The sequence below is a fragment of the Tupaia chinensis genome, unplaced genomic scaffold (genome assembly GCF_000334495.1).
Source record: "Tupaia chinensis unplaced genomic scaffold, TupChi_1.0 Scaffold000063_1, whole genome shotgun sequence".
In the NCBI taxonomy this organism is placed as follows: Eukaryota; Metazoa; Chordata; class Mammalia; order Scandentia; family Tupaiidae; genus Tupaia; species Tupaia belangeri.
The window spans coordinates 7,071,976-7,087,217 of NW_006159521.1; the positions used below are offsets into that span (position 1 = coordinate 7,071,976).

At 47.9% G+C, this 15,242-nt stretch overlaps 1 protein-coding gene across 2 annotated transcripts in view; it reads left to right on the forward strand.

The window, feature by feature from the left end:
* The window catches only part of MYO1E (myosin IE), a 301,820-nt gene that overhangs the window by 96,282 nt on the left and 190,296 nt on the right, over window positions 1–15,242 (forward strand). For both annotated transcript variants that reach the window (XM_027765947.1, XM_006141773.3), the window contains exon 2: window positions 13,134–13,277. In XM_027765947.1, the coding sequence (XP_027621748.1) occupies window positions 13,134–13,277 (144 nt within the window). The remainder of the gene's footprint in view (window positions 1–13,133; window positions 13,278–15,242) is intronic.

The following is a 15,242-nucleotide window of genomic DNA, read 5'->3' on the forward strand; positions in this document are numbered from 1 at the left end:
ACCCAGATTGCATTGTGGACACTGAAAGTTGTTTACATAATGGAGAGGTTAAAGGGGCTGTGGGTGAGGATGAGAGGGGAAGAAGCCACCATTCTTAGTGTTCTGGAGATAGAGAGGGAAAGAGAACTGAACCGTACTAATGTTCCCAGGACTTCATTCCCAGAAGAGGAAATAAATAGCAGGTGCCCAGGAGAGAATGTCTTCTTCCACCTCAAGACAAATGGGGGGACCACAGCAACATCCCGTGTGTGGCTGGGAGGGCCTTCGGAGGCTGGAGGATGAGAGCGGGGGTCTCAGAACCCCTGACAGAAGGTACAGGCAATTCAAAATGTGAATACCACGGAGTTTCTACTTGGGAAAGCAAAACCTGGGCTGTCACCTATTAACTGAAGGGGTTAAGGGGAAATCTGCTCAGGCTATGTAAGATTTTTTTTTTTTTTTCTTTTTTTTCTGGGAAGTAGAACAGAAGTCATCTGAGTCCCCTGCGGCTAGACTTGAAATGGGCAGGAACAGGCCCAACAGAGAACGGCAGCGTGTCCCCGCGTTTGAACGAGGCATCGAAGCGGGCTGTGAGGGGGCCGCGTACAACCCCACACTGTGCATTCTCAAACATTTGTCTTCCAGGTTATTTTTACACATCGAAGAAATAAAATGAGCACACCAAATTGCTAATTTTATGGAGATCCTTGTTCAGGATTAAGCTAAATTAGAGAGGACTGTATATAGAAAGATCTGAAGCACAGGAATGGTGGAACGTGGATATAGAGAAGTTAATAAAAGTGGTTGACAGTGACTAAGAATGGAGAAACACTGGAGTGTGGTATACGCCAGAAGCCTCACGGTGGAGCCAGATAGTGGCCCAGAGGGAAAACACAGTGCTCCGCAGCTGACCCACACAGAAGGTTTGGGTTGGTCTTCGGAGACCCCCTGAGTATGCCGGGCATGCACGTGCCCGTGATCCCAGGCGGGCTGAAGATGGAGTCCAGCTCCCTTAACCACCATGCCACCTGCTGGCCCCATCAAATGGTGATAATATTGACGCAGCTATTAGGGTCCAAGAGACGCACACCTGAACGTGCCTTTACCATTTACAGTAGGTAGGAAGTGGCCTGCAGACTTCACACTAGTTCTCTTCCTTTAGTGGAACGGTGTAGGGGTTAGGGAGGGGCCATGACAGCCACAGAAATGTTCGCAGCAAAACCTCTAAGCCTGGGTGAGTATAAACCTCACCACTAGAACCACTATACAGTTCTTAAAGTGAGGTTAGTATTTGGTACAGTGCTTCCTAGAGTAATTATAATATTTTGTATCTGATATTTAATTCCAATTGATATTTGCAGTGCTCAGAAGAGTCTTTGCAGGCCAGCAGGTGGCACAGAGGTTAAGGTAGCTGGATCCCACATGGCCAACTGTGCAGTTCAAGTTCTGGATCCAGAGACTTGAAAATCACACTGGGTGCAGGTGCATGTGTGCCCAAAATCCTAAGAGGAGACTGGAGGAGAAGGCATTGCAGCATGGCCATCCCCCTAGGGGGTAATATCTCACTTCGTTACCTTTCTCTCTCTCTGTGTGTGTCTCTGGCAAGCACGAGTGCCCTATAGCAAAACTTAAAAAAGCAAAAATGAAGGCTCGCCCTTGGCCTCTAATAAAAGTAGTCTGGGAACCAGCAGTTAGCGTAATGGCTATGTTGCTGAACTCCCATGTAGTCAACCGCGGTTTGCGTCCTGGACCCGGTGGCTTAAAACTCATGCCGGGCGCGTGTGCATGTGTGCCCAAGATTCCAAGAGGAGAATGGAGGAGAACGGATTGCGGCGTGACCATCCCCTCTGGGGGGTGATTTCTTGCTTTCTGTCTCTATGTCTCTGTCTGTCTGGCTGGCTGGCGAGCGCATGTGCCCTATAGCGAAAACCTCTCCGAAAAATAAAAAAATAAAAAATGTAAAAGTAGTCTGTCATAGTTCATCATGCCTCAGATGCTACTGGTTATAAGAGGCACGTCGTTATTTTATTTACTGCAAAAAAACCCCAAAAAACAGAATTGCAGGCCCAGCCACTAAGCCCAACTAACGCAGCAACGTGCACTAGCTGACACGGCTGCTCAGAGGCTGAGACTGGATATGCACTGTGGTCCCAGCCACACGGAGACTGAGGCAGGAAGATCCAGACACGAGACCCCGTTTAAAACAGCACACACAAACCCAAAAAAGCAAAATAATACTGCTAGGTAAGCTGTGACTCACGATTGACTATAAGACATGTCTGATTTCAGAATGTTTTTTGTCGTTGTTGTTGCTGGGGCATGTGTGCTCACCGGAGAGAAGAGTGAGAGAGAAAGAAGTCACCCCCAGTGTGTGTACGCAATCCCTTCTCCCCATCTCTCCATCCTGCTGGGGTTTGGGCTGTGCACGTGTACGCACCAGCATACTTTTCAAGCCTCTGGAGCTGGAATTCTAATGGCGGTTGCCATGTGAGATCCAGCTCCCTTAACTGCTCTGTGAGGGGACCAGCCTTAATTTCAGAGTGTTAAAATGTGGAAAACAATGCATGTAGGATTGACAAGACATGTCAACTATTCATTTATAATGTGTTCCCTTTGCATTGTTTGTTGACAAAGAAAAGGATCCTTTGGAGTTGAGATTTCAGGCAGAGAATGTAACAGAGAGGCCATTGTTTCCTCTTCCTGTGGGCCCCATTGTTATTTAAAGTAGAGTTTGCTATAGCTGCAAGTTGGGAAAAATAAGAATTAGAAACCTGAGCTGATATGGAATAGCAACAAATATGGAAAACAGTGTCATACATTTATATTTCATTTTACATTGCAGAAGTACTTTTGTTATTTAAAAAATTATTTTATTGTACTTTATTTATTCATTTTAATTTGACCAGAGAGGGACAGTGAGAAAAAGAGAGAGAAAATGAGAAAGCAAGCCATCAGGTTCTGGACTCCAACCGTGGATGGCCACGTGGGAGTCCAGCACCCTTAACCACCATGCCACCTGCTGGCCCCCAGGAGTACTTTTATATCTGCTGTTTTATTCAATCTAATTTTTTCACAGTGAAAATGGCTCTGTGTGTCTGCGTATATTTAATTTGCTCTACAGCATGTGCACTTGGAGGAGGGGAGAAAATGCAAAAGCTCTCAAGTGGGAATGGCCACAGTCCCTTCTCCTCTGTTTTCCTTTTGAGATTTTTTTGGCTCACACACATGTGCATGCCAGCGTGATTTTCCAAACTGCGTGGTCTGGGACAGGAACTGCACAGTTGGCCATGTGGGATCCAGCTACCTTAACCATCAGGCCACTGGTTGGCCTTTGTGTATATATTTTACAAATGTACATTCAATAGAAAGATAAAGCCATGCAGAAAGGATGTTTAGAGAGAAACACAGTCACACTATTTTAACACCAGATTTTTATACAGTGATATTGCATATAAATACTCTCAAATCTTCAGTTAAATAGAATTGGTGGGTCGGCCCCATAGTGAGATGGTTAGGGGAGCCAGATCCCACATGGCTGACCCCCATTCAAACCCCAGTCCCAGGGGCTTGAAAGACATGTTGGGGCATGTGCATGTGTACCCCAAATCCTGATAGGGTGGAGAAATGGAGGAGAAGGTATTGCAGTGTGACCGCACCCCATCATGGGTGCTTTGTCCTCTTCCCTCTCTGTCTCTCTTTGGGAACTGCATACTCCCTCTGGCAAGTTTACACACACACACACACACACAGATGCACCAAAAAGAAAGAAAGAAAATTGGGGCACCTTACCATTCTTTCTCACTCTACAAACATTTTGTTCCCTCCCTTCTTGGCTAGGTGTTGCCAACCTGGTGTGCACCTTCCACACTTGCGCCCTGAGTGTGTCATTTTACAGAACCATCCTAACCATCCTACCGCTAAAGGGACTGGGGGTTGGTTTGGTGGTCAATCAGTCTTCACGACAGCCCTGTGAGCAGCACAGAGTCGACAGAAACAGGGGATGGCTTGGAGACATGGAGTGATTTGTGTGACGCTTTGTGATTAAATGACAGTGGGCCTTGGCTAAGGGGGCTAGTAGTCTTCAAGAACTGCCCTTGGCTTTTCTTAGATCAAATTGGTGACCGGTACACTGCACAGCAAGAGACAGTGTTTATGCCTCTTGTTCAGGTTTATTTATTTTTTCTTCCAGAGGGTATGCATGTGCATGCAAGGGAGAGAGACATAGAGACACAGAGAGAGATACCATCCCCCCTCCGCCAATAGGGTCTGCTCATACCACAATCCCTAATTTTTAAAAAAGAGTTATTTTATTTAACTTTATTTATTATTGTTATTATTTTCCAGATCAGAGAGAGGGGGGTGGGGGAAAGTGAGAAAGCAAGGCACCAGGTCCAGGCCTTGTACCACGGTCGGCCATGTGGGAGTCAAGTGCTTTAACCACCACGCCACCTGCTGGCCCCACCACAATCCCTTTTTCCTCCTCTTCCCATCCCTTCAGCATCCTACGCATGCATGCATGTACCCAGCATATTTTTCAAGCTTCCAGGGTGGGATTTGATCCACAGTCAGCCATGAGGGCTCCATTACAGCTCCTCTGCACAATGCTTCACCACCACGCTACAGGATCGGCCTTCCAGCTTTTGTATTAACAACTCACTCTTCCACACTCAAAACTGCCCCACACTGGACGATTGATTGTGTTTGCCCTGGTCATGGACCCTTCTGCCCTGGGGCCACCTCTTCCCAGAAGTCTACTCCAGCCTACAGACCCCTGGACTCACAGTGGTCCTAGAGTCAGTGTCTACACTTGGCCTAGAGCATGGAATTGGAAGTGAGCTGTGGTGTAGCAGCAAGAGTACAGAAAAGGAAGTCAGAAACCCCAGCGTCAACTCAGGGGCGAATGAGATCATGTAGCTGAAATGCCACATGGTATTGAAGTTCTCTTAGGGCCGTATGTACTTACCTGAATGAAACTAATAATAAGCACCTACGCTATATTCATCGGGCTTCCTGCACTCCCAGCCCTGCAGGCCACGCCACCAGGGCACTTTCCCACCCACCTCCTCTAAGCAGCTGGTACGTTATAACCCTAGGCTTGAAGTTTTCATTTGTAGAAAGTGACAGGGTTTGTAATACCTGCGTTTTACAGGTGCTGTGCAAATTAAATGAGATTATATAAAGCAACTCTGGTTTCAGTAAATGTTAGTTCCAGTTACCCCAATGGTCATGGAGTTGGGAGGGTTTATTAGCTACCGACTGTTCTGTCTCCCAGTCTTCCAGAACACTCCTTCCTGTTCTGTGCCCCCTGAAGGCCAGCAATACATACCTGCTTCAAAGACATCTGCACAGTGCCAAAATGTTGGGTGGTTAAATTCCATAAAGTTGATGGGACCAGAACCAGTAGGTGGCATAATGGTTATGTTGCTGGACTCCCACATAGTTGATCGTGGTTCGAATCCCAGACCCAGTGGCTTAAAACTGGTCAGGTACATGTGCGTGCGTGCCCAAAAATCCCAAGAAGAGAAGGGGTTATAGTGTGGCCACCCCCACCAGGGGGGTATTTCTCTCTTTCTTTTTTTTCTTTTTTCTTTGTTATTGTTTTTGTTTCTCTCTCCAGCAAGTGCACGAACCCTATAACAAAAATCTTTCTCGGAAAAAAAACAGTCATGAGGTTGAAATATAGTTCGAACCCAGTGCTGGTTTACAGTGGCTTGTACGTAGTAGACAGACACATATTTGTGGTTGATTTTCTATCCTTTATAATAGAAATGTTTCCTTCCAGTCAAATAACAGAAATGCAAAAGAAAGAGTTCCAGAATGCCAACTAAAAGTTCAAAATCTAGCAGATAGTTCTGCTCATCTCTTGTTCCTATTCACTGGGACAGAAAAATCCCATTAAAGAACTAGCTCACACTGGGTGCTTGTGCATACGAGCCCAAGATCCAGGAGGGTAATGGAGAAGAGATTGTGGCGTGGCCATCCCCCCGGGGGGTGATTTCTCACTTTCCCTCTCACTGTCCCTGTGTCTGTCTGTCTCTCTCCGCAAGTGCATGTGCCCTAATGCAAAAACCTCTTTAAAAAAGAAACAAACAAAAAACCCCACCAGCTTAGCTAGAGTGCAGGCCAGTGTTAATCATTGTCCGTTGTCTATGAGAACGAGGCCTCTCTGCTGCTCGGGGCCGATGTAGCTGCAGTGTGGGGGCGTTTCTGGACCTCAGATCTGCTGGCTGGTGACCAGCTCAGCGTCCCAGACGTGATCCTCTCTTGTTGCCCAGACAGCTTCCAATTGCCTCTCAGACCTGGAAACATACAGAGTCCGGTCGTAGAATAAAAGCCCAGCTTCTGGCTTAGAGATCTTGGTCGGCACCCAAAACCACCCCAGGAAATGCTCGCTTGTGTTGATGTTGTCTTCATCGTTTCTATTGTTTTCCTATTTATTTTCAACCACATGTAATCCAAGCAGTGAAGGGTAAAATGGAAAATAAAAGTCACTTTTCTCTCAAAATCCCAGCTTTAAAATAAAGTTGTCTAATGCAGTTATTCTATATTTATTCCACATATCGATGGATTTTTAAGAGACAGTGTGTCTTGGAGCCAGCAGGTAGTGTGGTGGTTAAGGTGGCTCAATCCCAATGGCCCACTCCATGGTTCTGAGTCCTGGACCCTGCAGCTTGTAAAACATGCTAGATAGGTGTGCATGTGTGCCCCAAATCTCAAGAGGATAACAGAGGACAAGGGACTGTGGCATGGGTGGTTTCTCACCTTCCCTCTCTCTGTCTCTCTCTGGTGAGCACATGCACTCTGACAAAAATTAAAATCAGTAAAGAAAAGGTCTTTACTGACGGCATAGCACCCCTTTGTAGCTTGTGCTGTGTCACCATCTGCCCCTCACATGGCTCCTGTTGTCCCCGTTACAAACTTTGCTGCAGTGAACAGCTTTGCACATGCATTCTCCCATCCCTTCAGGGTTATGTCTTTTTTTTTTTTTTTTTTTTGGAGAGGTTTTTCGCTATAGGGCGCGTGCGCTCGCCAGACAGAGAGAGACAGAAAGCGAGAAATCACCCCCTAGGGGGGATGGTCACGCCGCACTCCCTTCTCCTCCATTATCCTCTCGGGATCTTGGGCACACACGCACACGCGCCCGGTGTGAGTTTTAAGCCACTGGGTCCGGGATGCGAACCGCGGTCGACTACGTGGGAGTCCAGCGACATAGCCATTACGCTAACTGCTGGTTCCCCCTTCAAGGTTATGTCTTAAGGAAAATGCCTAAGAATGCAATTGCTGGATCGAAGAGGATGTGAACTTCAATTTTTCCTCATTAACTATCTGTTCAAGAATTTGGACCCCTCTCTAGAACAGCTGTGCAGCAAACACTTTCTAGAAGCGTGGGTGCGTGTGGTCAGCCCCTCCCAACACGACCTGCTGCATTTACATGGCGCATTTAATGGCCTCTCTTTTCCAAGCACCTAAAGGGCGTTTGCAGACTGCAGCTGCCTAACATGAGGAACTCCTCTCTCCTGGCTGAAGGAGAAAAATGCTCACTGGGACAGTCGTGAGAGTGTTTGCAGAACCTCTGCGTGACAGGCCAGGGCTGCACCGGGACTCCGCCCTGGGCAGTGACGGTGACTTCCCAGAGGGTCTTGTCACCTGTGTGTGCTGACTCACCTTTGCCCTGCTGGTCCCCACCCTGGTAAACACACACTGAGCGAGGAAGCTCCACCTGTTAGTCAGCCCGGGAGCCAGCCAGCCAGGTCTCCCAGCCCCACCACTGGGTTCCTCGTCTGCATGAGGGCCTGCGCTGTCTCGGTGCCACCTCCTATACCCGCGCAACAAGCCAGGCCATTATGCCCCGTGGGCAGACCCCACGTCCTAGAACCTGCGTCCGAATCCGCGGCTTTTAAATGAACTGAATCATCATTAGAAAGTAAGCGTGGCAGGGCTGGCAGGTAGGGTGGTGGTTGAGGGTCCTGGACTCCCACATGGCTGACCGTGGTTCGAGTCCTGGACCTAACGGCTTGCGTTCTCACTCACCCCCGCCCTCTGTCCCTCTCTGGTCAAATTTAAAAATGAATAAATAAATTTAAAGAAAATAAAAAAAAGAAAAGAAAAGAAACTAAACATGGCTCGGGGAAATCTGCACTCAATTCCTAGCTAGTGGGAAACTTCTCCCTCCTAATTTGTAGTAACTGTCAGGGCCAAGGGGAATTTAGGATTACTGTTACTGTCTTCATAGTAACAATATCCTATCACGGTTGTACAGTGGCCCCTCACCTATTTAAAAGGTTGCCTTCTTGGGGCCAGCAGGTGATGTAGTGGCTGAGGTGCTGGACTCCCACGTGGTCAGCTGTAGTTCAAATCCTGGACCCAGCAGTTTGAAACTCACTCCGAGCACGTGTGAGCACATGCCCAAAATCCCAAGAGGAGAATGAAGGAGAAGGGATTACGGCCTGGGCATCCCCTCCGGAGGGTGATTTCTTGCTTTCTCTGTCTCTCCAGAAAGCCCACGCACCCTATAGCAAAAATCTCACCAAAAAAAGGTGCCTTCTTTAGTGGGAGGAACAAAAATTAGTTGCTCATCAAAGAAGCCTGCAAAGAGAAGCGTCCTGCCGAGGTGAGAACCTGACACACGTGGCCACCCTCACACAGCCGACCCCACCCCTCTCAGTCAAGAGTAGGAGAAAGAAGCTCTCAGAGAACAGGCGTCCAGGGTTACTGTTCCGGAACCACACACGTGTTACTGCTCCCGCTTCCGGGTGGTGGTCCGAAGGCAACTTGCAGCCTCTGCTCCCCAGGCCTCCTGAGGGTGCAGATGGAAGCTGTTGCCCACCTTGATGTCAGTTTACCTACCCCCCAGCCCCTCTCACTGGCTCTGGAAGGCAAGGAAGGCCTCTGGAAAAATCGCACTCTTGCCCAGCTCTATCCTGTACACAAAAACAGAGGCCGGCCGTACTGTTTCCCTGTGGGGTCTTCAGCTCCCCTGGGCTGGGACGGGAACCCTCACACCCATGTTTGGTTTCCAGCTTCTCTGATAACGTCGTCACCTCTGCTAGAGCTGCCTGGCCAGCCGCAGCCCGACTTTCACTGCAGCGGGTCTGACCTTGTCCTTGGTGATCTGGAAGTCAGCCCTCCCCGAAGGCTCCGAGTGGCTCCCACTCTTCCCGGCTGCCTTTCCTCCCACCCCTTAGCGCATCTGAGTTGTGGGTTCTTTTTCGTTTTGTTTTGTTTTGTTTAGTTTTTGCGGGGGCAGGTAGTGTGAAAAAGTAAGGCATAGCAAAGAGTTGTCAATAACGGTAAGAATGATAATGGAAGACCTTGGGCATTTTCCTGTTTTAAACCAGTAAAATCAAGGTAAAATACACAGTATGGAGAACGGTTTTGCAGGTTGAGTGAGTTCATATATATAATTATAATTTCCTGGGAGAAGAAGACAGAGCGAGAGGGAAGGACGTTTATGACCACGTGGATTCAGAAAACACATCAAATCGATCACCTTTTTAGTCTTTGCTGCAGAGCGAGGTGGTCGTTAACAGAGCTTGTGTGTCTTTTTTATTGTGAATTCAGTTTTGGAGACTATCGTTCTGCTGCCATCTTCATGTCCCTTTATTTAATATTTATCCTCTGAATGAGACAGAGACAGGTTAGCACCAATGTGATCTTTTTTTTTTTTTCTTTTCTTTTTTTGGAGAGGTTTTTGCTATAGGGTGCGTGGGCTCGCCAGACAGACAGAGACAGAGACAGAAAGTGAGAAATCATCCCCCAGGGGGATGGCCACGCCTCAATCCCTTCTCCTCCATTCTCCTCTCAGGATGTTGGGCACGCATGCACACCCAGAGTGAGTTTAAACCACCGAGTCTGGGACTCGAACCGCTGTCGACTACATGGGAGTCCAGCAACATATCCATTACGCTAACTGCTGGTCCTGTCACCAACGTGATCTTGATGCCGCAATCCACTCCCAGCCTCCACCAACCCCAGATCACAAGCACACATGCACCTGTCATACTCAGGGGGGGTCTCTGGGCGTGAACTCAGAACCTTCTCAAGCCGGTCAGCCTCACAGAGCATCGAGTTTTACTTCCGCAGTGCCATCCAGCCCCCTGCCCTAACAGGCAGAAGCACCCAGTAAGCAAAGGGGAGATGATGGGAAGGGACCTCGTGTGGATGAGTCTGTAATCTCTGAGTCTTGGGTTTGCAGCTTACCTTGCTACTTACTGGCTGCGAGATCCATTTCCTTCTATGTAACAGGAGAATGTTAACCCGTTCTCCCACAGGCTGTTTGGAAAAGTGAATGGAAAGACCTCCACGAATCGAATAGCTCATTGTTTTATGTGTTGACACCTGACTCATGTTCGGTTCCTGATCTTGCTAGCTGGAAGATGGAAAGATAAGAAGAGAGACCCGGGGATGAGAATCCTCAGTTTCAAGTGATATTCAGGACAAGGCAGTCCAAAACATAACTGCCATTAGAAGCGGGAGAAGACGGACTCTCAGACAGACAGGAATGTCCCACATCGAGCGAGGCAGAGAGGGCAGTCGGACTGGACACCAAGACTGACCGGGGCGACCTTGGGGAGGCAGCGTCTGTGGATCGCACCGACACACGCGCTACGATTCAGAGCTCGTCTGTTGCTTGTGCTTCGTAGACGTGAAACAGCCACTTGTCTGATAGCCTTCTGTTTTATTTGCCTGGGCATACTTTCCTTTTTTGGCTATTGTCCATGTATGCTGGTGGCCGGGGAAGCGGGGAGCACACCCCAGAGGGAAGACCACACTGCAGTCCCTTCTTTCCAGTCCCCTCTCGGGATTTTGGGCATGTACACACCTGTGCCCAGCATGGTTTTCAGCCTCTGAGACTCAGCCTCTGAGACTGTACAGTCAGCCAGGAGGGGTCCAGCGACTTCACCACCATGCCACCTGACTGGCCCATGTGCATACATGTTTTTCAAAGGAAAAGTAACATTGTTTTGTATAGGTAGATATTTGTTGGGGTTTAAAACCAACCCATACGTAAAGAAGCCACAGGAGGTGACTCGGGACCTTGGGTTTCTATGCAGGGCCACTTTTGTGGGTGCCCAGAAAGCTGGAGGGGAGGGGGTGAGGGGCGAGGAGTGCCAGGAGTCTGTGTGCGTCTGCAGTAGACCTTGGGCCTGATGGACTCCAGTGAGTCATGCTGTGGCCGGTGCCTTTTCTTTTTTCCTGCTTTGCCATGAGAGGAAGAAGGAGTGGTGAGGTCTGAGGTAATTTTGTAGAACTGATGCTGCATGTGGTTCTGAGAAAGCCAAATATATCATCGAGCCATTTCCCTCTGCAAGGCGGCCTGGGTGGCCACCCTTTCAGAGCCCTTGCAGAGCTCCTGCCCATGGCATGGGTACTTCCCCATGCTGGCTCCGGGGTCTCTGAGAATGTGCTTTTACCAAAAGACCTGCGTGTCCCACGGAGGAAACGTTTAACAACTTAAGAAAATTTTACATGAAATGTAATATGGCTCCTATCCCATTTCTTTCTGCCTCCCCTTCTCTCAGAGTCTCCTATTCCCTTTTCTCATCCTTGTCTGAGCAGTTGGCCTTTCTCTGTACCCTCGCTTGATTTTTCTCTCCTTTGTCCAAACTCCGCCGAGAAATGAACTTCCAGGAAGAGGTAGAGTCGGTCCTCTGAGTTCACGCTCATCTCCCACCCAGCGCGTGACCTCCCAGGAGGGTGCCTGAGGTGTAGAAGGAACAGTCTCAATATTTGCTGTGATTTCATACATATTAGCCATTTTGCCCCTGTGGTGGAGATTATAATGGATTTCTTAACTTCTCTGGTTTCCTCTGGCAAATGCAAAATATTTGAAATCTCCTTCAAATTGCCCTGATCCAGGAAGTCATGCGTTTTGTATGTATTTATGCATTGACACGCATCACTTTGGCTCATCCTCATCTACATGTCCTTCAGTGGGTTCTGAGCTCCCCAAATTCCGCCATGTGGGTGCTCCCAGGCCCTGACCTATTTCTGAACACATGGGGATTCCACTGTAGAAATGCCAAATAGGGCCTGCTCTATGACCTGGTGGTTAAGGCACTGGAATCCCGCATGGCCAACCACACAGTTTACTTCCGGGACCTGGTATCTTGAGAAACATGTCAGGTGTGTGTACTTCCATACCCCGGATCCTGAGAGGATGGCGAGATGAAGGAGAAGGGGTTGCCACGTGATCATCCCCAAGAGGAATGGTTTCTCCTTCTCCCTCTCTCTGCCTCCCTCTCTCGTGAGCATATGCACCCTTTGGCAAAATTAAAGAGAAAAAGAGAGAGAGAGAGAGACAGACAGAGGAAGGAGAGAGAGAGAAGGACGGAGGGAGAAAGGGAATGTCAAGTAAAAGGAAGCCTGCCATCCACAGAGTGTTCAGAGCCATGGCTGGTGTTAACCTGAAACCCTGTAAACAGATGAGGGCCGAGGCTTCATCCACCTGGGCACCATGAGACCGGTGGGTCGTAGGGTGGAGAGCCTGTCTGTGAGCACCCTCAGTCTGAGCTGCCCACTTCCTCAGTGTACAGTCTCAGCCGCCCAGATGTAGCTTACCCACTCAATGGGGAAGGCCGATCTTGCATGGACAGTGAAAGGTTTATGGAGGGAAAATTATGTAGATGGCTTGAGAAATCATGACAGTGTGGCTTAGCCATTGTGGGATACACTTTCTTTCTGTTTCTGAGTCCTGTTGTATAACTTGCAAAACGAATTCAGAAATTTTCCATTTCATTGTTTATTTTCACTGACAAATTCGGTACAACAATGAAGTTGGAGTTATCAGGGTCCATTGTGGTCCTTACTGTGTGCGTTCCAGACATTGTCTGGGACTTTGCCATTTCTTACTTTATTTAATCCTTCCAGCAGGTCTATGATGCGGGTCTTCTTATCCCATTTGGCAAATGACACACAGGATGTTTTAGTGACAAAGTACCCTTTTCCTTTTGCCCACTTCACTTAGTCTGGGTGACAAAGCTGGAACTCACAGCCATGTCTCCTTGGTAGTGAAATCGTCCCGGATGGTTTGCTTGTTCCGCTGTTTCTTATTTGAATAATACTTGGGAAACCGCAGCGTTTTGTTATTGTCCATTGTTGTTTTCTCCGGGTGAAAATAAGCTTTCCTAACCGCGTGTCTCTCCTGTCCCCAGGGAAGCAAAGGTGCCTACCGGTACCACTGGCAGAGCCACAACGTCAAGCACAGCGGCGTGGACGACATGGTGCTGCTCTCAAAGATCACAGAGAACTCCATCGTGGAGAATCTGAAGAAGAGATACATGGACGACTACATTTTTGTATCCTTTGCTGGTTCGTTTGGACGTTTCTGTGACGTGATGCCGTCCTCCTTTCAGCCTAGTCGAAGATGACTTTTATTATCTAAAAGTCTGAACGGGCACTCTCTGTCATTTGCATTGTTTCAGAATGAGCTTTTGGACCTTGTGGTCACTTGGCTTAGGCCGTGCAATGGGCTAAATACTTTCCCCAGTATTTCACGAGGTCGAGATGCAGCCAAGGGCCAGCTGCTGTGTGGAAGGGTAAGGGGGCTTGGCTCCCACGTGGCTGATGGCGCAGGTCAGAGTCTGGACCCGGTGGCTTGAGAAGCACACTAGGTGTGTGTGCATGTGTGCCCCAAATCCCAAGAAAATGGAGGAGGATTGCAGCATGGCCATTTCTCTTGGGGGTTGCTTTCTCTCTCTCTCTCTCGCCAGTAAGTGTACACACCCTAAAGCAAAATTTAAAAAAGAAAAGAAAAGCAACCAGTATTTTATTGATCTTTGATGCGGTCTAGCCACCCACATGATGTCTACAACTTTGGCTGTTCTAGAGAAAGTCTTAGCTTGCAGAGTTCTATTGATAATGCCTTCTGATCACAAAGCAGAGACTTTTAAGTCCAGACTAAAAGGTTTAGAAAAGGTTGCCTCATGCACACCTGCTTTGGCCCATTTTTCTGCCCCTTGGTATTTACTAAAGGAAACAGAAGAAGTGACAATCAGCCATTGAAAGTGCCTGACATTCTCCAGTTGTTCTTTCATTTTCGATTTTAGTTTGCCAGATGCCATTTTTTCTTATAGAGCTTTTAAAAATGCATACTGGAAATTCGATTTAAATATGTGTTGACTTCATTAGGACCAGAGAACTGTGATATTTATGTAAAATCCTACAGGATTTAGGGATCGTGTTTGATGCAACTCTGTAAAGATATATTTGTGGGATTATTGTAAGAGTTCATCATAGACATGCAAAGATCTGTGAGAAGTTGAAGTAATAGTACCACAAGGTTTGGTTTTGGTGCCGATGGTGACTTCTATAGTTATGGTGTTGCTGATGACCAATTGCAACCTGAGTCTTCTGTGGTTGACCTCGTTACTGAGTGGCTAAGGGAGCTGGATCGCACATGGCCGACTGTGGTTCAAATCTTGGTGCTGGCAGCATGAAAAACATGCTGGATACATATGTGTGTACACCCCGAATTCCAACAGGATGAAGAAATGGAGGAGAAGGGATTGTAGTGTGACCACGCCCCACGAGGGGATGTTTTCTCCCTCTCCCTCTCTGTCTCTTTCTCTAGCAAGTGTGCACGTCCTCTGGCAATTATAAATAAATAAATAAGTAGGTAAGTAAGTAAACTAGAGTCTTGCTACTGACATAGCATACAATTTAGATTTTAAACCTGAAAGCTTAGGGTGGAGTAGTTTTCCATCACTGGCTCTTTTTCTTTATTTATATTGCTTGCTTGACTGTGTTAGAAATGTCTGACCAGGACCAGCAGTTGGTGTAATGGCTATGTCGCTGGACTCCCATGTAGTCGACTGTGGTTTGAATCCCAGAGCCAGTGGCTTAAACTTACGCCAGGCGCGTGTGCATGCATGCCCAAGATCCTGAGAGGAGAATGGAGGAGAAGGGACTGCTAAGTGACCATCCAACCGGGGGGTGATTTCTCACTTCCTGTCTGTCTGTCTTTCGGGCAAACACATATGTCCTATAGCAAAAACCTCCCTAAAAAAAAAAGAAAAGAAATGTCTGTCCATATGTGATGATAGTTTTGCAGGACCTGCCTCTCCCATCGCTGGTAGGAGGAGGCGTTTCAGCTCACTGGGTATTTATCGAGCAGTACCGATGGACAGCATTATTCAGGGGACTTAGGCACTCTGACCAACATTGGTCATTTCTTATGTACCATAAGGAAATTTAACCAATTGCCCATGGAGTTAAATTCCTAAACCCTGACGCCACCCCTCCACACACACTTTTTTTTAAGA